This window comes from Cibotium barometz, chromosome 42 (assembly GCF_041138505.1).
Source record: "Cibotium barometz isolate CiBa-2024 chromosome 42, ASM4113850v1, whole genome shotgun sequence".
Taxonomy (NCBI): Eukaryota; Viridiplantae; Streptophyta; class Polypodiopsida; order Cyatheales; family Cibotiaceae; genus Cibotium; species Cibotium barometz.
The window spans coordinates 38,661,607-38,689,291 of NC_141087.1; the positions used below are offsets into that span (position 1 = coordinate 38,661,607).

Below are 27,685 nucleotides of genomic sequence, written 5' to 3' on the forward strand. Positions count from 1 at the left end.
GGTCGGAGATGTGAATGGGCACAAGGCCAAGAGGTAAGCGACCATACGATGGAGCATGGACGGGATACCATGCGCATCCATGAGGCGGTTGGTAACTGATGGCCGGCCGGGGGTATGCATAAGCGTAGAGGGCTTAGGCAAGAACACAACACGACACACACAAGGCAAGGGAGAAGGAGGCGCATACAGGCAACGGGCTGCAGTGCGCAAGGTGACGGCTGGCATCAAGGAAGCGGGCCGGCTGTGCAACAGAGCAGCCGGGTCTCATCTCAAGCGGGCCGCCTACGCATAGGGCAGCCGGGGGTCATCTCTGGAGCAGCCGCCTCTACACACAGGTTCATGAGGAGCAGCGCCTACACCATTGAGCAAGCGATGGACAGCCGTGGGCTGTAGCAAAGCTTGCGTGTGTATTTGCAGATCGTGGCGAAGGGGGAGGTTGCAGAGGCAGTTGTTCAGCAGGTCCACACCTGCGTGGAGCCCTTCGAAGCAGTAGGAAGCAACACGGCAGGGTCACATCTACGTGATTCCAAAGAGGAGGCAATGGACAGTCTTCTCAGCAGAGCCACACCTGCGTGGTAAGCAGGATTGCAAGTTCAGAGCATGCACGGTGTGCGTGCCAAGCCTGGCTCAGAGGAGACATGATTATTAGTGATAATTGTATATTTAGGGTTTCTGGAATACAGCCTCCTTGTGTTTGATGTATGTGTGAGGGGTTGTGGCCTCTCTCTGCTGTTTGAAGTATTACATGCTGTGACGGAGTTGTGGCTCCGTGGGTGTGTGAGTAAAGAGTTATGGTGATTGATTATTAGAAGATGCGATGATGTGATGCAGAGGTAGCTAGTGCTATGATGTTTATATTATGCTGTGATGGATGTCTTGGATGTTGATAGCTTAGTGGGTTCACTAGGAGGGACGGACTAGTAGATTGTTGGTTTATTTGGGATGGTAGTGGTTCAGCACAGACAGCTTGAAGGGAAAAAGTGAGATTGTGCGAGATCCTCATTAGAGTGGTATCAGAGCCTAAGGCAATCAAAGAATCACTAAGTGATGGAGATTGTAGAAGAAAATGAGGCTGAAAGAGTGCAAGATCTTGAGGCCGACCCACCGGGACACCATGCTACGGTAGGAGTGCACCTACAAGGCCACCACTAGGCTGAAAGTAAGAGAGCTGGAGAGAAAGTTAAGTGCCCTAGAGCAGGGTGCAGATTACTTCAGAAATGAAGTAGGCCGCCTAGATACAGGTTATAACCAAGTGATGGTTGAATTAGCTACAGCTGGTAGATGCAAAGATTCAGATAGCACAACTAGATGTTGATCTGCGAGCCAAGGGTGGTGGAACAGCCAGCAGGATTAAGCCTAAGGAGCCGGAATCTTATGAAGGATTCCGGGATGCCAAGGTTTTGGAAAACTTCCTGTATGATTGTGAGCAGTTCTTCATGCACCATGGAAGCTGAGAAGATCTTCCACGCATCTATCCTTCTCACCAAAGATGCTAAGCTTTGGTGGAGAAACTACTTGGACGATGTGTCCAATAATCGGAATGTCTTCACCGTCTCCACATGGGAAGAGATGAAGAAGGCCTTACAGAAACAGTTCTTACCCTTGAATTCGGAGTGGAAAGCCAGACAAGCTTTGGATAGCTTGAAACACACTGCAAGTATTAGAGAATACATAAAGGCTTTCCAGGCTTTAATGCTGCAGATTAGAACCATGTCAGATGAGGACAGGTTCTTCCATTTCACTCATAGACTCCGGGAGTGGGCTCAGAATGAGCTGCGTCATCAGAATGTCACAAATCTGACTCAAGCTTATGACGCAGCCGACCGCTTGACGGATTAGCAAGAACCAGGTCGTCAAGGAGGATCTTCAACCCAAGGGAAGAAAGGATCAGATTTTGGTTCGGCTGCATCTAAAGGAAACCCTACGGAGGGACCAAAAGCCAAGGTGGGCTTTAAAACAAGAAGAAGGACTTTAAGGGTGGCGGTACCATGTATGTTCCAAAGGGGACCGCAGGAGATGCAGCCACTTCTTCCAAGAAGGGAGCTTCTGGAGGCAAAGCTGAAAGTTCCAAATCAGGTACCAGCAGTTCAGCTAAGTCCACGGCCAAGAGCAAGGAGGTGGATTGTTTTATCTGCAGTGGCAATCACTTTGCTAGGGATTGTCCTATTAAACAGTCCATACAGGGAATGCAGCAGCAGCAAGTACATGGGACAAGCTCCAATGTCCAGAGCTTGGGTACAATTCAACGGCTGAATGCCATCGAAGAGGGATCTTAGGAGAAGCTCAACAGATTGCTGTATATTTCAGCCATAGTCAATGGAATGCAGGGAATGCAGCAGCAGCAAGTACATGGGACAAGCTCCAATGTCCAGAGCTTGGGTACAATTCAACGGCTGAATGCCATCGAAGAGGGATCTCAGGAGAAGCTCAACAGATTGCTGTATATTTCAGCCATAGTCAATGGAAGGCCCGTGCGGGCTACGGTGGATAGTGGGGCAACCCACAATTTCATCACTCCGCAGAAGGCCAAGGAGTGCGGGATGAAAGTAGAGGTAGATACAACCTCTGTGATGAAGGTAGTAAATTCAGCAGCCAAGAGGGTGAGCAAACGGGCAAAAGGAGTGCCTGTCACCGTGGGTGAGAAGACCCACAGGACCGAGTTCAGTGTGGTCGAGATGGACGACTTTGACTTAGCACTGGGACAGACATGGCTACGGGCAGCCAAGGTTCTTATTTCCCCATACTCGGAACAGCTCTTGCTGTTAGGAGAAGAGCGGATACAAGTGGTAGACGCTTCTCCAGAGCCTCAGCTCGCATACCCAAAGTTGCCCTCGGCATTGCAGATGAAGAGGGCTGCACGGAAGGGATCACAGATGATCCTGGCAGCTCTAATAGAGAAGAAAGGGGATGAAGTCCAGCAAGAGGAGATTCAGCCCGAGATGAGGGCTCTGATAGACAGATTCCGACATGTCATGCCGGCTGAATTACCAAGAGAGCTTCCGCCCAAGCGTTGGGTGGATCACAGGATCGAGATCATGCCAGGTAGTGAGCCGCCTTCAAAGGCTCCTTACAGGCTGAACAGGGAGGAAACTTTGGAGTTGAAGAAGCAACTGGATGAACTCCTGGAAGCCGGGTTCATCAGGCCCTCCCGTTCACCATATGGGGCCCCGGTTCTTTTTGTGAAGAAGAAGGATGGCAGCATGAGGATGTGCATAGACTACCGGGCCTTAAACAAGATCACAATAAAGAATAAGTACCCGCTTCCAAATCTGAGGGAGCTTTTTGATCAGTTGGGTAGAGCAAAGTTCTTTACCAAAATTGACCTCAGGTCTGGGTACTACCAAATCCGGATAGCGGACCAAGATGTGGAGAAGACAGCTTGCATCACAAGATATGGGTCCTATGAATGGTTAGTGATGCCATTCGGGTTGACATGCACCCGCAACGTTCTCTACCCTCATGAATCAGATTTTTCAGAAGCATCTGGATGACTTTGTGGTGGTATACCTGGATGATATTCTGATTTACAGCCCAACGTGGCTGAAGCATCTGGAGGATGTGGAGAAGGTGCTGGTTATCTTACAGGACAATGCATTATACTTGAAGGAAAGCAAGTGTGAGTTCGGTGTGACAATTGTCTACTTCTTGGGCTTCAAGGTGAGTGATGGAAAGCTCATGCCGGATGAAAACAAAGTAAGGGCCATTGTGGAATGGCCTACCCCAGGATATTTGATGTTAGATCTTTCCATGGGTTGGCCCAGTTTTACAGGATCTTTGTGGGTGAATATGCAGGTTTGGCAACCCCACTCACTAACTTGACAAAGGGAGGACACAGGTGGAATTGGACTCCCAAATGTCAGGCCGCTTTTGACTTGATTAAGGAGATATTAGCCTCCCATCCATGCTTGGTGCTGCCAGATTTTGAACAACCTTTCGAAGTGCATACAGATGCATCAGATCATGCCATTGGAGAGGTCTTGATGCAGCATGGGCAGCCAGTAGCATATTAGAGCAGAAAGCTCATGGATCGGGAGACTCGGTATCCTACCCATGAGAAGGAGATGACAGCTGTGGTGCATTGCCTACGGGTATGGAAGCACTATTTGATGGGGAAACACTTCGTGGTTCACACAGACAATGTGACAACCACATACTTTGTGTCTCAGCCAAAGTTGACACCTAAACAGGCTAGGTGGCAGGACTTTCTTGCTGGATTTGATTTTGAGCTGAGGTACAAGCTAGGCAAAGACAATGTGGTGGCGGATGCATTGAGTCGGAGGGCTCACCTAGCATCTGCACAGATATTGACTTCTTATGAGCTGATGGAAGCCATTAAGAATGGCTATGCTGAGGATGATTTTGCTATGGCATTACTTGCAGGAGTGGAACAGAAACCTGTGAGGTATACTGCTGTTCGTGATGGGCTGATTTACTACAAGCAAAGACGCTTGTATGTCCTAGCCACAGGAGGGCTGAGAAGGGAACTTCTGAGGGAACACCATGACACCACGTGGGCTGGTCATCCTGGACAGGAGAAGACATTAGAGCTGGTGGCACAATCCTTTTATTGGCCTTACATGGAAAGAGATGTGGATGCTTATGTACGCACATTTAATGTGTGCTTGCAGGATAAGGTTGAGAGGCGGAGGACAGCCGGATTGTTGAAGCCATTGCAGATCCTGGAGAGGCCATGGGAATCCGTTTCCATGGATTTCATAACATGCCTACCATGTAGTAGTGGACAGGTTGACTAAGTATTCTCATTTTATACCCATTGGTTCTCCATGCGAAGCAGAAGATACAGCCAAACACTTCTTCAGTAAGGTGTTTAAGTACCATGGTCTACCGAGAGAGATCATTAGTGACAGAGACTCTAGGTTTACTGGGAACTTCTGGAGTACGCTGTTTGCACTAGCAGGTACAACACTAAGGTTCAGTTCCTTGTACCATCCGGAGACTCATGGGCAGACGGAGCGGGTGAACCAGATATTGGAAGATTACCTGAGGCACTATGTACAGTTGGATCAACAAGATTGGTCAAAGTTTTTGGATATTGCTGAATATTCCTATAACTCTCACCGGCATAGCTCTACGGGCTTCTCTCCGTTCCAGCTTAGCTGTGGCTGCCAACCATGGTCACCCGGAGATCTCAGTGTGCAGCCTTTGGCCAAAGTTGCACCCGCAGGCGGGGGATTCTTGGAGACTTGGCAGGAGCGGTTACAGGTGGCTAGGAGAACATTGGAGAAAGCACAAGCTAGGTACAAGAATTATGCCGACAGGAAGAGGAGACACGAAGTGTTCTCAGAAGGTGAGAAGGTCTACTTAAAGATAGATCCAGGACAATTTAGTTTGCCTTCAGGGATCATTGCCGTCTTGCCAGGAGGTATGATGGTCCATTCAGGATTGTTGAGAAGATTAATGATTTGGTGTACAGGTTGGCTCTTCCAGAGCACATGCAGGTACACCCGGTGTTTCACATATCCATGCTCAGATCAGCACCAAAAGACTCTGACCCACAGTGGGTTGTAGTGGACAGAGAAGCAGCCTTGGTAGTTGACCGAGGAAGTGGGTATGAGTTGGAACACATAATCAGGCACAAGGACTGGTGGAATCAGTTTGGTCCAAACAGGACATACTTATGTAAGTGGAAAGGCAAGGGTTCTGAGGAGAACTACTGGCAAAAGGCTCCAACTTTGTGGAAGTGTGAGGAGCAGGTGAACGAGTATAATGTTCACCACCCTTTGATCGAGGGAAGGGAGTCTGGAATCGAGGGGGGGAGTGTGACGAGGACGCTCGTCATGCGAGGTCATGAATGACACGCAGGGGATACCGCATGCTCGCAGCCGACGGAGGAGTTGCGGGAGTAGCTAGCATAAGACTTGTAAATGGAGCTGCAAGGGTTTATGGAGTTACAGTTGAACGGGGCCTTAGGAGAGCTCACTAAGGGTCCAAGTATTATGGTTCAAGTCCGTTCAGATGGAGGTGGCTGGACAAGCTTGGTGTGGTGTAGGTACATTACACTAGGCATGGTGTGGAAGCCTATGGTGGTCGGAGATGTGAATGGGCACAAGGCCAAGAGGTAGGCGACCATACGATGGAGCATGGACGGGATACCATGCGCATCCATGAGGCGGTTGGTAACTGATGGCCGGCCGGGGGTATGCATAAGCGTAGAGGGCTTAGGCAAGAACACAACACGACACACACAAGGCAAGGGAGAAGGAGGCGCATACAGGCCGTTAACGGGCTGCAGTGCGCAAGGCGACGGTCGGCATCAAGGAAGCGGGCCGGTTGTGCAACAGAGCAGCCGGGTCTCATCTCAAGCAGGCCACCTACGCATAGGGCAGCCAGGGGCCACCTACGCATAGGGCAGCCAGGGGTCATCTCTGGAGCAGCCGCCTCTATGCATAGGAGCAGGCAGGTTCATGAGGAGCAGCGCCTACACAATTGAGCAAGCGATGGACAGCCGTGGGCTGTAGCAAAGCTTGCGTGTGTATTTGTAGATCGTGGCGAAGAGGGAGGTTGCAGAGGCAGCCGTTCAGCAGGTCCACACCTGCGTGGAGCCCTTCGAAGCAGTAGGAAGCAACATGGCCGGTCACACCTGCGTGATTCCAAAGAGGAGGCAATGGACAGTCTTCTCAGCAAAGCCACACCTGCGTGGTAAGCAGGATTGCAAGTTCAGAGCATGCACGGTGTGCATGCCAAGCCTGGCTCAAAGGAGGCATGATTATTAGTGATATTGTATAATCAAGGTTTCTGGAATACAGTCTCCTTGGGCTTGATGTATGTGTGAAGGGGTTGTAGCCTCTCTCTGTTGTTTGAAGTATTACATGCTGTGACGGAGTTGTGGCTCCGTGGGTGTGTGAGTAAAGAGTTGTGGTGATTGATTATTAGAAGATGTGATGATGTGATGCAGAGGTAGCTAGTGCAATGATGTTTACATTATGCTGTGATGGATGTCTTGGATGTTGATAGCTTAGTGGGTTCTTATTACTGGAGGGACGGACTAGTAGATTGTTGGTTTATTTGGGATGGTAGTGGTTCAGCATAGGCAGCTTGAAGGGAAAAAGTGAGATTGTGCGAGACCCTCATTACACTCCCTCCCTGTAATGAGGGTCTCGCACAATCTCACTTTTTTCCTTCAAGCTGCCTGTGCTGAACCACTACCATCCCAAATAAACCAACAATCTACTAGTCCGTCCCTCCAGTAATAAGAACCCACTAAGCTATCAACATCCAAGACATCCATCACAGCATAATGTAAACATCATTGCACTAGCTACCTCTGCATCACATCATCACATCTTCTAATAATCAATCACCACAACTCTTTACTCACACACCCACGGAGCCACAACTCCGTCACAGCACGTAATACTTCAAACAGCAGAGAGAGGCCACAACCCCTTCACACATACATCAAGCCCAAAGAGGCTGTATTCCAGAAAACCCTGAATATACAATGATAATCAATTATACCTCCGCTGAACCTAGGTTAGCACGTACACCGTGCGTGCCCTGGCTGTAATCCTGCTTACCACGCAGGTGTGGCTTTGCTGAGAAGGCTGTCCATTGCCTTGCTCTCTGGAATCACGTAGGCGTGACCCTGCTGCTTGCTTCCTCTGCTTCGAAGGGTTCCACGCGGGTGTGGTCCTGCTGTGTGCTTGCCGATGCAGTCCCCTTCTTGGCCACGAGTTGTTGATGCGCACCCAAGCCTCCGCTACAGTCCACAGCTGCCCACGATCTCCATCGTTTGCTCCATGGTGTAGGCAGCTGCCCTGTGCATGACCCGGTTGCTCTGTATGTAGGCGGCTGCTCCACGATGGGACCCGGCTGCCCTAGATGAGGCCCGGCTGTCCCAAGGATGAGACCCGTTTGCTTTATGCACAGCCGGCCTGCTTCTTTGATGCAACCCGCCCCTACACACTGTGCGGCCCGCCGCCTGGTGCGCCTCCTCTCGCTTGCCTATGTGTTGTGTTGTCCCCAAGCACCCCTTTGTCTATGCATGTCGCCCATGCCTGGTTATGCACCCATTTGCATCTCCTTTCCCTAATGGGCTTCCATACCATGCCTAATGTGATGACCACTCAACACACTAAGCTTGTCCGGCCACCTCCATCTGAACGGACTTGAACCATAATACTTGGATCCTTAGCTCCTCCATCGGCTGCAAGCATGCGGTATCCCCCGCGTGTCATTCATGACCTCGCATGACGAGCGTCCTCGTCACACTCCCCCCCTCGATTCCAGACTCCCTTCCCTCGAGGTCGGATCAAAGGGTGGTGAACATTATACTCGTTCACCTGCTCCTCAAACTTCCACAAAGTTGGAGCCTTTTGCCACGAGTTCTCCTCAAAACCCTTGCCTTTCCACTTACACAAGTATGTCCTGTTTGGACCAAACTGATTCCACCAGTCCTTGTGCCTGATTATGTGTTCCAACTCAAACCCACTTCCTCGGTCAACTACCAAGGCTGGCCCTCTATCCACTACAACCCGCTGCGGGTCAGAGTCTTTTGGTGCTGATTTGAGCATGGATATGTGAAACACCGGGTGTACCTGCATGTGCTCTGGAAGAGCCAAGCTGTACACCAAATCATTAATCTTCTCAACAATCTTGAATGGACCGTCATACCTCCTAGCAAGACGATCAGTGATCCCTGAAGGCAAACTGAATTGTCCTGGATCCATCTTTAAGTAGACCTTCTCACCTTCTGAGAACACTTCGTGTCTCCTCTTCCTGTGTGCATACTTCTTGTACCTAGCTTGTGCTTTCTCCAATGTTCTCCTAGCCACCTATAACCGCTCCCGCCAAGTCTCCAAGAATCTCCCGCCTGCGGGTGCAACTTTGGCCAAAGGCTCCACAACGAGATCTCCGGGTGACCATGGTTGGTAGCCACAACTAAGCTCGAACGGAGAAAAGCCCGTAGAGCTATGCCGGTGAGAGTTGTAGGAATATTCAGCAATATCCAGAAACTTTGACCAATCTTGTTGATCCAACTGTACATAGTGCCTCAGGTAATCTTCCAATATTTGGTTCACCTGCTCCGTCTGCCCATCAGTCTCCGGATGGCACGAGGAGCTGAACCTTAGTGTTGTACCTGCTAGTGCAAACAGCGTACTCCAGAAGTTCCCAGTAAACCTAGAGTCTCTATCACTAATGATCTCTCTCGGTAGACCATGGTACTTAAACACCTTACTGAAGAAGTGTTTGGCTGTATCTTCTGCTTCGCATGGGTAACCAATGGGTATAAAATGAGAATACTTAGTCAACCTGTCTACTACTACATAGATCCCTACTCTTCTGATGGTGGTAGGCATGTTATGAAATCCATGGAAACGGATTCCCATGGCCTCTCCGGGATCTGCAATGGCTTCAACAATCCGGCTGTCCTCCGCCTCTCAGCCTTATCCTGCAAGCACACATTACATGTGCGTACATAAGCATCCACATCTCTTTCCATGTAAGGCCAATAAAAGGATTGTGCCACCAGCTCTAATGTCTTCTCCTGTCCAGGATGACCAGCCCACGTGGTGTCATGGTGTTCCCTCAAAAGTTCCCTTCTCAGCCCTCCTGTGGCTGGGACATACAAGCGTCTTTGCTTGTAGTAAATCAGCCCATCACGAACAGCAGTATACCTCACAGGTTTCTGTTCCACTCCTGCAAGTAATGCCATAGCAAAATCATCCTCAGCATAGCCATTCTTAATGGCTTCCATCAGCTCATAAGAAGTCAATATCTGTGCAGATGCTAGGTGAGCCCTCCGACTCAATGCATCCGCCACCACATTGTCTTTGCCTAGCTTGTACCTCAGCTCAAAATCAAATCCAGCAAGAAAGTCCTGCCACCTAGCCTGTTTAGGTGTCAACTTTGGCTGAGACACAAAGTATGTGGTTGTCACATTGTCTGTGTGAACCACGAAGTGTTTCCCCATCAAATAGTGCTTCCATACCCGTAGGCAATGCACCACAGCTGTCATCTCCTTCTCATGGGTAGGATACCGAGTCTCCCGATCCATAAGCTTTCTGCTCTCATATGCTACTGGCTGCCCATGCTGCATCAAGACCCCTCCAATGGCATGATCTGATGCATCTGTATGCACTTCGAAAGGTTGTTCAAAATCTGGCAGCACCAAGCATGGATGGGAGGCTAATATCTCCTTAATCAAGTCAAAAGCGGCCTGACATTTGGGAGTCCAATTCCACCTGTGTGCTCCCTTTGTCAAGTTAGTGAGTGGGGTTGCCAAACCTGCATATTCACCCACAAAGATCCTGTAAAACTGGGCCAACCCATGGAAAGATCTAACATCAAATATCGTCCTGGGGGTAGGCCATTCCACCATGGCCCTTACTTTGTTTTCATCTGGCATGAGCTTTCCATCACTCACCTTGAAGCCCAAGAAGTAGACAATTGTCACACCGAACTCACACTTGCTTTCCTTAAAGTATAATGCATTGTCCTGTAAGATAACCAGCACCTTCTCCACATCCTCCAGATGCTTCAGCCACGTTGGGCTGTAAATCAGAATATCATCCAGGTATATACCACCACAAAGTCATCCAGATGCTTCTGAAAAATCTGACTCATGAGGGTAGAGAACGTTGCGGGTGCATTTGTCAACTCGAATGGCATCACTAACCATTCATAGGACCCATATCTTGTTCGGCAAGCTGTCTTCTCCACATCTTGGTCCGCTATCCGGATTTGGTAGTACCCAGACCTGAGGTCAATTTTGGTAAAGAACTTTGCTCTACCCAACTGATCAAAAAGCTCCCTCAGATTTGGAAGCGGGTACTTATTCTTTATTGTGATCTTGTTTAAGGCCCGGTAGTCTATGCACATCCTCATGCTGCCATCCTTCTTCTTCACAAAAAGAACCAGGGTCCCATATGGTGAATGGGAGGGCCTGATAAACCCCACTTCCAGGAGCTCATCCAATTGCTTCTTCAACTCCAAAGTTTCCTCCCTGTTCAGCCTGTAAGGAGCCTTTGAAGGCAGCTCACTACCTGGCATGATCTCGATCCTGTGGTCCACCCAATGCTTGGGCGGAAGCTCTCTTGGTAATTCAGCCGGCATGACATGTCGGAATCTGTCCGTCAGAGCCCTCATCTCGGGCTGAATCTCCTCTTGCTGGACTTCATCCCCTTTCTTCTCTATTAGAGCTGCCAGGATCATCTGTGATCCCTTCCGTGCAGCCCTCTTCATCTGCAATGCCGACAGCAACTTTGGGTATGCGGGCTGAGGCTCTGGAGAAGCGTCTATCACTTGTATCCGCTCTTCTCCTAACAGCAAGAGCTGTTCCGAATATGGGGAAATAAGAACCTTGGCTGCCCGTAGCCATGTCTATCCCAGTGCTATGTCAAAGTTGTCCATCTCGACCATACTGAACTCGGTCTTGTGGGTCTTCTCACCCACGGTGACAGGCACTCCTTTTGCCCGTTTGCTCACCCTCTTGGCTGCTGAATTTACTGCCTTCATCACAGAGGTTGTATCTACCTCTACTTTCATCACGCACTCCTTGGCCTTCTGCGGAGTGATGAAATTGTGGTTGCCCCACTATCCACCATAGCCCGCACGGGCCTTCCATTGACTATGGCTGAAATATACAGCAATCTGTTGAGCTTCTCTTGAGATCCCTCTTCAATGGCATTCAGCCGTTGAATTGTACCCAAGCTCTGGACATTGGAGCTTGTCCCATGTACCTGCTGCTACTACATTCCCTGCATGGACTGTTTAATAGGACAATCCCTAGCAAAGTGATTGCCACTGCAGATAAAAGAATCCACCTCCTTGCTCTTGGCCGTGGACTTAGTTGAACTGCTGGTACCTGATTTGGAACTTTCAGCTTTGCCTCCAGAAGCTCCCTTCTTGGAAGAAGTGGCTGCATCTCCTGCGGTCCCCTTTGGAGCATACATGGTACCGCCACCCTTAAAGTCCTTCTTCTTGTTTTTAAAGCCCACCTTGGCTTTTGGTCCCCCCGTAGGGTTTCCTTTAGATGCAATCGAACCAGAATCTGATCTTTTCTTCCCTTGGGTTTGTTGAAATTTGAGCAATGTGATGAGCTATGGTGGATCAAACACTAGAATCAACATCATTAACAAAGTGACTAGTAAATAATTAAGACGTAATTAGTAGGTAATTAGCAAATAGATTAATGTAGGCATGGATACTCAAAAACCAGCAAATTCTCATTAGGACAATGCCTCAATTTATAGAGTTTACATCAAGCATCAAATCCCACTGATTTCTCCATGATTCACTCCACCTCTTTTCCCTGATTCTCTCCACCTCTTCACTTTTCCCAGAATATCTCCACACTTCCTATAATATCTCCACACTTCCTAAATCTTCTCATGCTACCCTTTATTCTCTCCCAGTAGATTCTTCTCACCTTTTCACAGGTCTTTCACATTTACTCATTCTCTTTTACAGCCTCTAACCAAGGGCTTGTTCCCGCACACACCCTATTCACTTGTATTTTCAACACCTCCCCTCAAGTGAATACTCTCTAGCACACCTGGACCCTATACCAAGTTTCCCTCTTACTTGATAGCCCGCGACCAGTGCCTCAAGTCCCTAAACTCCATAGTCCTTGACACTCTCTCTCTTTATGTGTCCAAGGCTACTATAAGTGCTCGCGACCTTGACTAAAGTGCTCACACATACATCTACCACGTGGCCTACATCATCGGTGGCTCAGAGGTGGTTTTACTTTGTTGGGGCATGTTACATTGGGTTGGGGGTCTCTCTCTCTCTCTCTCTCTCTCAGAAAAGATGATCCGACTCTACTTCCTTTGGAGCCTCCATGAAGTTTGTCGATGTCGTTCCTTCTTCACTGGGTTTGCTGTAGCAGTCTCTCGCCATGTGTCCTGGCTTTTCACATTTGTGGCAAGTGAAGGTCCTTCCTCCTACTCTGTCTCTTCCTCGTTCTCGTTCTTGAGAGAATCCTCCTCGGATGAAGAATGCTTTTTCTTCTCCTTCTGTTGAGTCGAGCCATTTCTTCTCTTTGCCTCTGCTCTCTTGCTCTAGTAGAGCTGCTTCTATCTCGTGTAGCTTCAATTCAGGTACATTCTTTAGTGTTGCTATAATGTTTTCATAATCACCTTTGAAGCACTGCTAGTGCCTCATCATCTTCGACCTTTTTGCCAATAGCTGCTAGCTGTTGCTTAATGCTTTTATATTTGTTCAAGTGTGTGATTAAAGGTTCACTTTCTTTCATGTCCAATTTGTAGAATTGCATTAACAGATTTATCTTTGAATTTTTTGCTTGTGTATCAAATAATTTATTGAGTTCATCCCATGCATCTTTTGCTCATTGTATCCCTATGATGTGATGAATGATTTCATCATTTAAACTGAGTGCAATAAGTCCCAATGCTTTTTTATTCTTGCTCTTCTACTCATTTTCTCCTTTCATTCTTGCTCTTCTACTCATTTTCTCCTCTCTGGGCATTCATCTCTCCCTTTAACTAATCCCCACAGATTTTTTCTCATGAGTAAATACATGGTTTTTGTCTACCATGTGTAAAATTGCTCCCCATTAAATTTGGCTATTTCCTGTGCTGTACTCATGGTGATGTGAAGGGGGTCTTACCTCTTGATCCAATTTCAAGATTCAAGGGCAGTGTCTACCCTTTTACAACTCAATCTGGTGTTTAAGATATGATTACAACAAATTTATCAGCATAAAATCACCAGAAATTACATTAAATCAAGGGTAACCAATTTGTACGGAATGGTTGGAGTATCAAACCAACTCCGAATTGCAATTTGAAGTTATAGGGATTTGTATCAGATACCTAATGGTTAATTTGAACCCTCAATTGTACCAAAATATAATGATTAGTATTGATTAATCACTGCATCCACTGTTTTGTGTGTAAAAAACAGAGTATGCGGGGAGTCCAGATCTGATGCCTTAGACTTCAAATGAGCTCAAATGCTTTCAAAGGCATCAATAGCAATGAGTCTAGTAGAGGATTAAGCCAAGAAACACAAGATTGACCAAATATTGAAAGCTTAATCTTTGTTTTGCTAAAGTCACTTGCAGATTTGATGAAGAGCTTGGATCTCACTATAGACTTGACGAAATTGAATTCTGTCTTCACCAGCTTGTAGAGCATGCTTGAAAATCCCCGGGGCTAAGAGGAATTAGATTGATTTGACTTGTGGAAGAGAAGATCTCAAATTTTCCTCAAAAAATCGACGCCTGTAAATCTGCGAAAATCGAGAGCTAGCGTGGGCGGTTTACGCTTTTGATTGCATAGGCTAGAGTCCCTTTGGGTTAGCTACCTTGGGCTAGAAGGGTTTGCCCAATGATTGAGTATGCAAGGAGCTAGAGCTCTTCCACCAGCTGGGGGTACAGAGGTGAGTTGAAAAAAAGAGGAAAAATTATAATTTTTTACTAATCTTAATTAGTAAAATAATTAGCAAGATAATGGGCTCACAAATTAGCATGGCTCTGATACCATGTTGAAATTTGAGCAATGTGATGAGCTATGGTGGATCAAACACTAGAATCAACATCATTAACAAAGTGATTAGCAAATAATTAAGATGTAATTAGTATGTAATTAGCAAATAGATTAATATAGGCATGGATACTTAAAAACCAGCAAATTCTCATTAGGGCAACGCCTCAATTTATAGAGTTTACATCAAGCATCAAATCCCACTGATTTCTCCATGATTCACTCCACCTCTTTTTCCTGATTCCCTCCACCTCTTCACTTTTCCTAGAATATCTCCTAGAATATCTCTACACTTTCCAGAATATCTCGACACTTCCTAAATCTTCTTATGCTACCCTTTATTCTCTCCCAGTAGATTCTTCTCACCTTTTCACAGGTTCTTTCACATTTACTCATCCTCTTTTACAGCCTCTAACCAAGGGCTTGTTCCCGCACATACCCTATGCACTTGTATTTTCAACAGGGTTGAAGATCCTCCTTGACGACCTGGTTCTTGCCAATCCGTCAAGCGGTCGGCTGCCTCATAAGCTTGAGTCAGATTTGTGACATTCTGACGACGCAGTTCATTCTGAGCCCACTCCCGGAGTTTATGAGTGAAATGGAAGAACCTATCCTCATCTGACATGGTTCTAATCTGTAGCATTAAAGCCTGGAAAGCCTTTATGTATTCTCTAATACTTGCAGTGTGTTTCAAGCTATCCAAAGCTTGTCTGGCTTTCCACTCCGAATTCAAGGGTAAGAACTGTTTCTATAAGGCCTTCTTCATCTCTTCCCATGTAGAGACGGTGAAGACATTCCGGTTATTGGACACATCGTCCAAGTAGTTTCTCCACCAAAGCTTAGCATCTTTGGTGAGAAAGGTAGATGCGTGGAAGATCTTCTCAGGCTCCGTGGTGAGTTTAGCACTCATGAAGAACTGCTCACAATCATATAGGAAGTTTTCCAAAACCTTGGCATCCCGGAATCCTTCATAAGATTCTGGCTCCTTAGGCTTAATCCTGCTGGCTGTTCCACCACCCTTGGCTCGCAGATCAACATCTAGTTGTGCTATCTGAATCTTTGCATCTGCCAGCTGCCTACCTAAAGTAGCTAATTCAACCATCACTTGGTTATAGCCTGTATCTAGGCTGCCTACTTCATTTCTGAAGTAATCTGCACCCTGCTCTAGGGCACTGAACTTTCTCTCCAGCTCTCTTACTCTCAGCCTAGTAGAGAGCCGGTGGCCTTGTAGCTGCACTCCTACTGTAGCATGGTGTCCCGGTGGGTCGGCCTCAAGATCTTGCACTCTTTCGGCCTCATTTTCTTCTACAATCTCTATCACTTAGTGATTCTTTGATTGCCTTAGGCTCTGATATCACTGTAATGAGGATCTCGCACAATCTCACTTTTTCCCTTCAAGTTGCCTGTGCTGGACCACTACCATCCCAAATAAACCAACAATCTACTAGTCCGTCCCTCCTAGTAATAAGAACCCACTAAGCTATCAACATCCAAGATATCCATCACAGTACTTGCTGCTTGCTTCCTCTGCTTCGAAGGGTTCCAACGTAGGTGTGGTCCTGCTGTGTGCTTGCGGATGTAGTCCCCTTCTTGGCCAAGAGCTGTTGATGTGCACCCAAGCCTCCGCTACAGTCCACAGCTGCCCATGATCTCCATCGTTTGCTCCATGGTGTAGGCGGCTGCCTTGCGCATGACCCGGCTGCTCTATATGTAGGCGGCTGCTCCACGATGGGACCCGGTTGTCCTAGATGAGGCCCAGCTGTCCCAAGGATGAGACCCGGTTGCTTTATGCACAGTCGGTCCGCTTCTTTAATGCAACCCGTCCCTACACATTGTGCAGCCCGCCGCCTGGTGCGCCTCCTCTCGCTTGCCTATGTGTTGTGTTGTCCCTAAGCACCCCTTTGCCTATGCATACCACCGGTCGGCCTGCAGTTGCTTCAATCGTCTCATGGATGGGCATGCTAGATCCCCCATGCCTCCATCGTATGGCCGCCCATGCTTGGTTATGCACCCATTTGCATCTCCTTTCCGTAATGGGCTTCCATACCATGCCTAATGTGATGACCACTCAACACACTAAGCTTGCCCGGCCACCTCCATCTGAACGGACTTGAACCATAATACTTGGACCCTTAGTGAGGTCTCCTAAGGCCCGGTTCAACTGTAACTCTATAAACCCTTGCAGCTCCATTTACAAGTCTTATGCTAGCTACTCCCGCAACTCCTCCGTCGGCTGCGAGCATGCGGTATCCCCCGCGTGTGATTTATGACCACGCATGACGAGCGTCCTCATCACCCCCCCCTTCACGACTTGGCTAGATTTCCCTCCCACTGCCGCTCTTAACCGTCCCACTCCCTCTCTCCCGACTTGTTCCACCCCCCTGGCTCGTTTGACAACCATCCCCCTTGGTTCGTCCACCAACCCCCCCACTCTTCCTTCGCTTGTCCGACAACCCCCTCCCCCTTGGCTCATGCGGCAAACCCCCCCCCTCCTTCTCGCTTCAGACAACTCCCACCCCACCCCTCATGAACCGTCCGACAGCCACTCACTCCCCCTTCCCCCCCTCATCCACCCCCCTTGTGGACTCCGATAGCCCCCTTCTACCCCTTGTTGGCTCATCCAGACAGCCCTCCCCTCATGACTCATCAGAAAGTCCCCTCCTTCCCTTGTCGACTCATCCGGACAGCCGTCCCCTCTTAACTCGTCCAACCCCCCGTCACTCGTCCCACACCCACTCACACTCATCCGAACCCCAACCCCTTGGCTCATCCGCCAAACCCCGACCCGTTACAATCGTTCCCTCTTGACTCGTCTGACCCGGACCTCTCTCACCTCTCGACTCGTTCGCCATCCCTCACATCTCGACACGTCCACCCCACCCTTCTCTATCACCTCTCGACTCGTCCAACCTATCCCCCTCACTCACTTCACGACTCGTCCGCCACCCCCCCCCTCTCTAGTCGTTTGCCAACCCCGCTCTTAGATAATCCAGGAGCCCAGATCATCCATGAGCCCCTCCTCACACCCGTCCTAGACCCCCCTCTCCACACTCGTCTGACAAATCCCCCTCGCGACTCGTCCACCAGTCCCTCTCCGCACTCGTCCCACACCTCGTCACTCAACTCGCCCCCATCTCAACCTTGTCAACTCGGCCATTCCCCATCTTTCCCCTTGTCATCAAGCATCCCCCATCTCTACCCGGACAGCCTCCATCTCTCGCCTAGGACAACTCCCACCTCCCCTGTCGAATCAGATTGTCCGATAGCCCCCCTTCACACCAACCCTTACCCCTTCACGACTCGCCCACAAACCCCCCCTCTCCTCTCTTACGATTTACTTAATCACCTCCTCTTCCAACTCGCCCATCTCCCTCCCCTCACTGCTCAGCTCATCCCACCATTTCCATCTTCTTCCTCCCAAGTGCCACCTCCCTCTTAGGTACCCCTCCTACACGGGTCTCAACAACACCTTCGGTGGCAGCGGTGCCTCTACTGCACTAGAGTCCTAGGTACTTGGGCCAGCACCCTCGACAGCGGAAGGTGGCTCTACCGCACCTCCATTTTTTCATACTCCAAGACCAGTGTCGCCTCCATCAGGCGCGCTGGCTTTACTACACAACTGTCTCCATCTCTTGCATTGGCCGTTCCAGCCACGCTGGCTCCACAGGTAACTTATCCCACCCCCTCTTTGATTTCCTCCGTTTCCTCATCATCCACATCCTTCTCCAATAGCAAGTATATTCCCTCTGAGGATGAGGCTGTAACGACCACTTCCATCCCACCCCCTTAACCACTTGGATTTTAGGTAGATTTCGAGGTGCCTCAATACGTGGCACCCCATTTGACCAGACGCACAGTCGGTAGCCGGCCCTGCATGTGGGTGTAGACGCTTGTGTATAGACGTCGAGCTGTATACATGTGCGAACATGAGTTTGTCATGGTTGTGCCATAGTGGAATTGGTAAGGCATGTGTATGGGATGAGGGAGGTACTGGGTTCGAATTCCACCTCCCACATGTCTATACACGTGATGTCTAGACATGTGTCTGTACATATGTTTGCACCATTTTGCACGAACCAATGTTTGGACATGGCACTGGGACTTAGAAAATTTTTTAAGTCCCAAAGCCGGATGAGCGGTTGCCGGGGTCAATGGGGTGCCACGTATTGAGGCACCCCGAAATCTACCTAAAGCCAACCACCTGCTCGCTGCCATCTCGCCCGCACTCCATCTTCTTTCCCTGTTTCAATCCACCCTTTTCCTCTTCATGCCTCCCCATCCCACATCACCCTCTCCTACCCAACTCACCACTTTGGGCTTGCAGGGCCTAGCCTCTCTTTCACCCTTGCCTGCTCTTAATGCCTCTCTTTGCGCCACATTCCTCAACAACTTTCCGTTGATGCCTACTGGGCAACGCCTCACGTCCGCCTACCTTTCCCACCTCATTGGCCCTCCCAAGAATTCGGTTCTTCATCATCGCTTTGACACTCGCATCATGGATATTACCCCAGTCAAGCTTTTTGCCGCCATAATAGCACTATTGGCTCCCATCCCTTCACTCCCCAGCCCCCGTACCATACATCTATATGTTTTGTTCCACTACTATTTTCTAGTCTGCGAGATTCTTGGTGCTCCGTTGCCCTTCATTTCCATTCACCACATGGAGGCCTTCCACTATTTATGCATCGGTCACCCCTTTCCCTTCCATCATCTTTTATATGAATCCCTCCGCCTTCATTGCTGCCACTTTCGTACTCAACTTAGCAAGCCAAAAATCGCCCCTTTCACTTGGCCCTTTGTCCGATTTCTCACATATCTTGTACAGCAGCTGCCCATTTCCCTTACCTCTCCACCACCACGCCAACCTCACAAGGACACCCCTTCTGCATCTCGCATCTAGCCTCGGGTGCAACGTGATGTTCCTACCTCATCCTGTTGCTGCACTGCTCCCCCAAACCCTCCACCCATTCCGCCTACCCCCACTATCTGAAAAGATGCAGGGGGGAAGAGAGCTTGAGCTCTTGCAAGCACACACACACACTCACAAAACCCTAATAGAGAACACACAAGGTGAGAGGCTGAAAATCTTCTTCTTCTCTACTCAACACTCAACACACCATATACAAGAATAAGAGTACACACAATATGAAAGGTACTCAACCAAATACATACACGGGTTCTCTATAGTGTGAACCCGACTAAATGAGCTGGCGCTATAACTATGCCAGTCTCTAGAGTGGCTGTCACACAGCCTGTCATCCCACTGGCCGCATATCACCCAAGATCTCACCAACCATGCCAGTGGTGTAAGTGCGGGGCCTATCCCCCAGGCGGGTCATCAGTGTCCACCGCCTCACTAGAGCTCGATATCTCAACACTCCCCCTCGAGCTCAACTCCATCTCATGTACACCAAGCGAAGCCCTGAATCTGCGGAGCTTCTCTGTACCCAATGCTTTGGTGAAGATGTCAGCTACCTGATCCTCTGTGCTGACATAAACAAGGTCAAGATCTCCTGCCAAGACCTTCTCTCTGACGAAGTGGTAGTGGACCTCTATGTGCTTTGTACGAGCATGAAAGACTGGGTTCCTGGCCAACTGTATACTGCTAATGTTGTCACAAAAAATGACAACTTGTCTATCCACTGATAGACCCAAATCTGCAAGTAGCTTTCTCAACCAAGCTACCTCACATGCTGCCATAGCAGCTCCTCTGTACTCGGCCTCTTACTCGATAGAGCAACCGTAGGCTGCTTCTTGCTGCTCCAAGTCACAGCAGCACTCCCCAAAGAAAACATGAATCCACTGGTAGATCTTCTGTCTGAGATACTACCAGCCCAATCAGCATCTGTGTACCCATGTACACATATCTCTGTCCCAGTCTCATAGAATAGTCCACAATGCAAAGTAGACCTCACATACCTCAGTATGCGTCTCACAGCATCCAAATGCGGTTTCCGTGGAACCTGCATAAACTGACTCACCAATCCAACAGCATAGCTCAAATCTGGTCTGGTGATCGTCATGTAGATCAAACTTCCTACTATGCTCCTGTACATAGTAGGATCCTCCAAGATCTCTCCTGAATCTGCACTCAACTTGCCATTCTGATCCAATGGCACAAAAATAGGCTTACAGCCTGTCATACCATACTTGGACAACATGTCCAAGCCATACTGTCTCTGCAGTAATCCAATACCATGTGGTGACCTAATCACCTCAATGCCTAAGAAATATCTGAGCTCCCCCAGATCCTTCATCTCGAACTTCTGTTTAAGCAAGATCTTTACATCAAAGATCTGTGCATCATGGTCCCCCGTAATGATCAAGTCATCTACATAGATGACAACAAGCACAACTCCTCTATCACCATGTCTCACATACAATGAGAAATCTGCATTGGCTACATGAAAGCCAATAGTGACAAGATATTCAGAAATCTTGTCAGACCATGCTCTTGGTGCTTGCTTTAAGCCATACAAGGCTTTCTTCAACCTGCAAACATGCTCGGGGTGACCCTCATCCTCATAACCAGGTGGCTGCAACATATACACCTCTTCTTGCAAATCCCCATGCAAGAATGCATTCTTTACATCCATCTGATGTAAAGACCATTTCTTTGACGCAGCCACTGCTATCACAACTCTCACTGTTGTCATCTTGGCAACTGGACTGAAAGTTTCCTCATAATCAATCCCATATGTCTGCGCATATCCTTTGGCTACCAATCTAGCCTTGTACCTGTTTATGCTTCCATCACTGTTATGTTTAACTTTGTACACCCACTTGCATCCAATGGCTTTCTTGCCTTCAGGCAATTGCACTAAATCCCAAGTTTCATTTCCATATAGTGCATCCATCTCCTCATCCATAGCTTTCTCCCAACACACATTTCCAACAGCCTCATCAATGCCTTTGCCATATATGCATAATGATGTGCCACATAACCATCATATGTAAATCTCTGCACAGGGTTCTTCACTCTCCCTGATCTTCGCAGCTTTTCATTCATGGCCTCCATAGCCTTCTTTACACCAGGTGTTCTCATAGCTGGGATCCCAAGCTCCTCATCAAGGCTCATATCTGAGCCACTAGACTCTCCATCAACATGAGAATGCCCTGCAGAAATGTCAGGCATACCAAGGGGCTCAACCACTTTCTCTTTTCCTTTACGTGATGTACTAATCACATTTGCAGGGCTGGTATTATGACGCAGCCTGCCACTCCATGGTCTATCAATAGACCCACTAGATGAGGACTCTCCTGGTCCACTCAAAGACTGTGATTGCTGACCTGCATTCTGTGCAACCACACTTCCACTCACATCAGCCCCAATAGCTTCTTTTTCAGCAGCATACCAACTGCTCATCTCATCAAAGACAACATCCCTGCTTACCCTCAACTCACGTGTAGCAGGGTTATAACACCTGTATCCCTTTTGCTCAAGGGAATATCCAATAAACACACATTTTTCAGCTTTCGGATCCAGCTTAGTTCTCAGCTCATCTGGCACATGCACATATGCAATGCATCCAAAAACTTTCAGATGAGACAAATCTGGTTTTCTGCCAGTAAACTTCTCCTCTGGAGTTACATCGTGTATGGCTGCAGTTGGAGTCCTGTTCATGATGTATACTGCTGTAGAAACAGCCTCAGCCCAATAGCAATGCGGCATATTCTTCTCTTCCATCAATGCTCGCGCAATCTCAGCAATGTGCCTGTTTTTTCGCTCAGCAACTCCATTTTGCTGCGGAGTATATCTGCATGTGAACTGTCTCCGAATACCATTCTTCTTCAAAAATTCAGAGAACTCATTGGAGAAGTATTCTCCCCCTCCATCTGACCTTAGGCACTTGACATATTTTCCTGTTTGCTTTTCAACCAAAACTCTGAAATTCTGAAAGTGAGTGAAAACCTCACTCTTCTCCTTCATGAAATATACCCACACTTTCCTTGTGTGGTCATCAATGAAAGTGACATAGTACCTGCAGCCTCCCATAGACACGGTCTTCGTAGGACCCCATACATCTGAATGCACAACATCTAGTGCATTTCTGCTCACATATCTGTTACGTGGAAACACATGCTTTGTTTGCTTCCCAAATTGGCATGCTTCACAGATTTTCTGCATACCTTCCACTTTAAATTTTGGCAGCCCTGTCACAATTCCTTTTGTCTGCATAGACTTCAATCTTTGCACATTTACATGTCCAATTCTTTTATGCCATATGTCTGTGTCTGCAACAACTCCTGAACCATTTGCAAACATCGCAGCACTCATTTCAGGCATGTCTACATCCAACGTAAACATTCTGCCCACTCTGTTGCCTTTTGCAACCAGCCTGCACTTGTCTTTGAAATCTTCAACATAACACCCATCAGGGTTAAACCTAACCTGCAACCCCTGCTCAATCATCTGGCCAACTGAAACCAGATTCTTTGTTATGTTCGGTACATGAAGTACATCTGCAAGGTACTTCACTTTGCCATCCTGCATAGATAATGGCACATCTCCAACGTGGGCAATTGGATGAGCAGTGTCATCCCCTGTTTCCACAAAACCTGGTCTTTCCGGGTTCTTCATCTCCTTGAACCACTCCCCATGACTCGTCATGTGGTTTGAAGCGCCTGAATCCACATACCATACATTATCTTTTTGTGCTGCATCAACATTTTCAAACATGGCATTTACAACATGCTGCATAACAAACAACCTTTCATTGTCCTCATTATTTCTACTTGAGGATGCATAGTTGTTTTGCTGCACTTTTCCATTTTGCATGTCAGCCTGCTTCTTATAACATTCTGACTGCACATGTCCTGGCTTACCACAATAGTAGCATTCACGTGCATCATTATATTGCCTTTGCCAATTTCCACGGCCTCTTTGACTCCCCCTGCCTCTGAATTTGCCTCTTCCACCTGCGTGTTGTTGTTGTTGTTGATTCTGGGACTGTTGTTGTTGCTGCTGCTGCTGGCCGTAATTCTGATTACCTGTTCGGCCACCTCCTTGACCGCGTCCACGGCCTCCTCTACCTCGTCCTCTTCCTGAACTCGTGTAGAAGGCCTGTTGCTCTGAACTGTTTTTGCTTTGTGAAGACTGTTGGTCTTCACCCAAGTTCTTCTCTTCGATAATCAGCATAGACACCAAGTCTGTAAAGTTGGGAATGTTTTCCCGAGTCTGAATAGACGTCTTAAACGCCTTGTATTGTGGCCCGAGACCACGTAGACAGACTTCCACCTTGTCATCATCATCTACTGATACACCAATAGATGCAAGGGATTCCACAATGCCCTTTATCTTCAACGCATAGTTATTCACAGACATGCTCTTTTTCTCGACAGTATGAAGTTCATTCTTCAACTGTATCTTACGTGCCTTGGTATTTGTTTCATAAAGCTTTACCAAGGTGTCCCACGCCTCCTTGGGGGACTTGGCATCCTGAATGTGCCCAATCATGGTGTCCTGTATACTAATGGAAAGCCAATACATAACCTTCCTGGCTCCTTGGTTCCAGTCTTTAAACTCTTTCACATCTGCAGTCGGATTTATATCCGGTATCTCCGGTGCCTCTTCATGCTCACCTTCAATGTAGTCCCAATAGCCTTTTCCCATCAGGAAATTAGTCAGCCTGAACCTCCAAGCATGGAAGTTATTCTTGTCCAGCTTCTCAGCCACAATCTGTGTTATGCCATCATTAGACATCTTGCCAAACACACAATTTTACCAGAAACTGCACTCTGGTTTTTCTGCACAAATGCTGTATTTTCTGCACAGCGGTACTGTAGTACTCTCAAATGTCACAACCAGTGACTTCAATGCACATACATACACCCAATGGCAACTGTAGACCTCTTTGCAGCACCCACAGTGTCTGCACAGTCAATCTGTCTTCCTGCAGTTCTTAAAACAGAGTTCTGCAGAGAATCGGTGACTTACCCGTAGTGCTCGAAATCGCCTGCTTTCTGAAAAACGGAGGTCCAGTCGCGCCCGAAACGCGTTTTCGGCCCGAAAATTACAGTCCGAAGGACTATATAGTTGCCCTGTAGCTTCACTCCCGCGAAGAAAGCTCCTCAATCGGAGATCGTTTGCCGGTGCCTCCCGTAGAGCTCCCGACAAGGGTGTAGTCACCAACACAATAGGGAAGAGTAGTTGTAGCTCTTACCCTCGTACCGCTTCTTGTGGTTCTCTTGCTTGCAGCTCAATCCTTAGCACGAACCAGGCTCTGATACCATGAAAAGATGCAGGGGGGAAGAGAGCTTGAGCTCTTGCAAGCACACACACACACTCACAAAACCCTAATAGAGAACACACAAGGTGAGAGGCTGAAAATCTTCTTCTTCTCTACTCAACACTCAACACACCATATACAAGAATAAGAGTACACACAATATGAAAGGTACTCAACCAAATACATACACGGGTTCTCTATAGTGTGAACCCGACTAAATGAGCTGGCGCTATAACTATGCCAGTCTCTAGAGTGGCTGTCACACAGCCTGTCATCCCACTGGCCGCATATCACCCAAGATCTCACCAACCATGCCAGTGGTGTAAGTGTGGGGCCTATCCCCCAGGCGGGTCATCAGTGTCCACCGCCTCACTAGAGCTCGATATCTCAACACTATCAACGGCCCCTGCATCATTCCTATGCACACCACTTGGACTTTAGTTGTTTCTTCATCCTCGACATCCAGTTTTTCTTCCCTCTCCCCCACTCCATCCTCGACTTCAGCTATTTCTTCATCCTCGACATTAGCTATTTCTTCCCTCTCCACCACTCCATCCTTGACATGAACTATCACTCCATCCTCAAGATGAATTGTTTCTTCCTTCTCCACCTCTCCTGTCCCCCCCCCCACATCACCGTCTTTCCCTCCATCAGGTGCTCAGGAGACATCCTCGATGGTGGCTGCCACCATCTCTGTAGCCAACCCTACCATCGCCTCTGGAGGGCCATCATTGCGTGCCCCCGCTCTTAGTTTCCCGCATGAGGTGATTTTTTGTGTTGATCAGGAGGAGGATACAAAGTGCATAGAACTTCCTGATTCCACATTTTCCTATAGTGCTCTTGACATTTCGGTGGGAGATCTTTCCTACCTACGGTTTCCTAACCCTCCAAAGCAGCTATCCTTGTGTAGCCACCCTCAGTGTCTGTGGTCAGCACCCCAAGATCGGGCACCTAAGCTCATGAACCCCTAAGATCGATCACCTCCAAGGTCAGCACCCCAAGTTTGTGAACCTTAAGGCCACCGCAAGGCCACCCACCAGTCACACAAGGTGGAAATCTCCGGCGGCCCTACTCCCCCAAGTTTGGTTACCCGCTTGACCACTAGGAAGCGATTGTGCTCGGCATTGGTGGGGATTATAATTGTTGAGGTGGTAGAGGTCGAGGGGCCCTATTAAAATTCTGATTGTGGACCACACGTATCCCTCTCTCTGTCCTATGCTTGCTCTATATCTCGCAATCGGGCCTAGCCCTATGACCAAGGTTACCATAGTAATTGCATAGATTATCGATTTCTTGTGCATCAGGCTCCATCTGCTACCTTGGCCAATTATTCCATAACAGAGATCTTTTGGGGTTGTCCATTGAAGTCCCTACTTACCTAATTTGGGGCAACTCGATTCAGTGATGGACCTTGCCTTTGAGCATCTCACTATGTAAAATGTTGAGCTAATTTTTTCCTAAAGTTGGGATTATACTAGCATTAGTCAAAAGAATGACTCAGATTTTAGCAGATTTGACAATATAGCGGAGCTTTGGAAGTAGATCCCACATAACCTAAACTTTTTAGCTTCTCCATGATTCTCTTTTTAGCATTAGTCAAAAGAATGACCCAGATTTTAGCAGATTTGACAATATAGCGGAGCTTTGGAAGTAGATCCCACATAACCTAAACTTTTTAGCTTCTCCATGATTCTCTTATGTGGGAAGTAGATCCCACATAACCTAAACTTTTTAGCTTCTCCATGATTCTCTTCTCTAACTAAGAAGTACCTGAATGCCTTTTCTCTTTAGACTCTCTCTTGCCCTCTTTTTTGGCCTTCTTCTTTGACCAGGATTTTCTCTTCTGTTTGTCATGCTCATGATCCTCAGCATCTGAGTCCTCCTCATCCTTTGATTGAGAAGAGTACCCATCCACATTTTCCTCTGATTCTGCCTCTGAATTTGCCTTTGAGTCAGATTGGTGCTTATTCTTCTTTTCTTTTTTATGTCTAGTTCCCAACTGTCTTTTGGTTCTTTTGGTCGAAACCACCAAGGCATTGAATCCAGTTGCTATATCCACACTAGCAATTGCACCCCTCAGTGTTTTTCTTAAACCATTAACAAAATATTCACCCAACATTTTAGCTGTTGGCCTTTCATTGGCCCTGCCAATCTATCGTTGAGAGTCCAAATTTTTTGGGCATAATCGTCCACCAACATCTCACCCTGTTTAATAGTTCTGAGTTTTTTTAGAACATCATTGGGTATTTTCTCCTAAGGAAAGCTGTCTTTAGTGAATTATAAGCAACAAACAATAGAATGAGCTAACCCATACTGACGAAACCAATTCATGGCTTCTCCGTCTAATGTGGCAGTAAACTGTTATAGTTTGACATCATCTGGGTATAAAACACCACATCCTCAATGGCCTACCATTGAGTCTCAAATTGAGCTATGTGATAATCAGGGTCCTCTTTGGGTTTTCCCTGAATTTGGCGGCTTAGACTTTAGGATTCTACACAAGTGGAGGTTTTGTATGATTTTGTCTGTCGATTGAGGATGCTGCACTCGGTCGCTGAGAATGACCTCTGCGCCTTGTCCAGTAAGGATGTGAACACCTTTCCTGGCCTTGCTGACCCGACATTTGTCCCACCAATGCGCACAACACAGTTTGTCAAACACACCTCAGGTGTAATTACTAAAGTGTTTAAGGTGTAATTATCCTAAAGTCGAAACTAATTCTAATTCATCCTCTCTCACAAACATCAAACAAAGATTGCTAAGTGTTTAAGATGTAATTATCCTAAAGTAAAAACTAATTGTGATTCATCTTCTCTCACAAACATCAAACAAAGATCTTCTAAAGCCATTCAAAAAAATCACATTCTAACATTCTCACCCAAATACAATTGCAATATCAAGCAAACTCTTCCTTTCTTCATTTAGAATTAGGATCAGAAAAGATAAACATACACTACATAGAGATAGTTTTTAAAATATATTTGA

At 47.6% G+C, this 27,685-nt stretch overlaps 2 protein-coding genes across 2 annotated transcripts; one reads left to right on the plus strand and one right to left on the minus strand.

Moving 5' to 3' along the window:
- Positions 1-1,989: 1,989 nt before the first annotated feature.
- LOC147614456 (uncharacterized) lies at positions 1,990-3,899 on the plus strand. The gene is made up of 2 exons (XM_086780990.1): positions 1,990-3,045; positions 3,135-3,899. Exons 1-2 carry the CDS (start codon positions 2,322-2,324, stop codon positions 3,251-3,253), a joined length of 843 nt encoding a protein of 280 aa, XP_086637116.1. The 5' UTR covers positions 1,990-2,321; the 3' UTR covers positions 3,254-3,899.
- Positions 3,900-8,198: 4,299 nt separating this feature from the next.
- LOC147614457 (uncharacterized) lies at positions 8,199-8,690 on the minus strand. Its single transcript, XM_086780537.1, has one exon. The coding sequence runs from the start codon at positions 8,688-8,690 to the stop codon at positions 8,199-8,201; it is 492 nt and encodes a 163-aa protein (XP_086636663.1).
- Between the last annotated feature and the right edge of the window lie 18,995 nt (positions 8,691-27,685).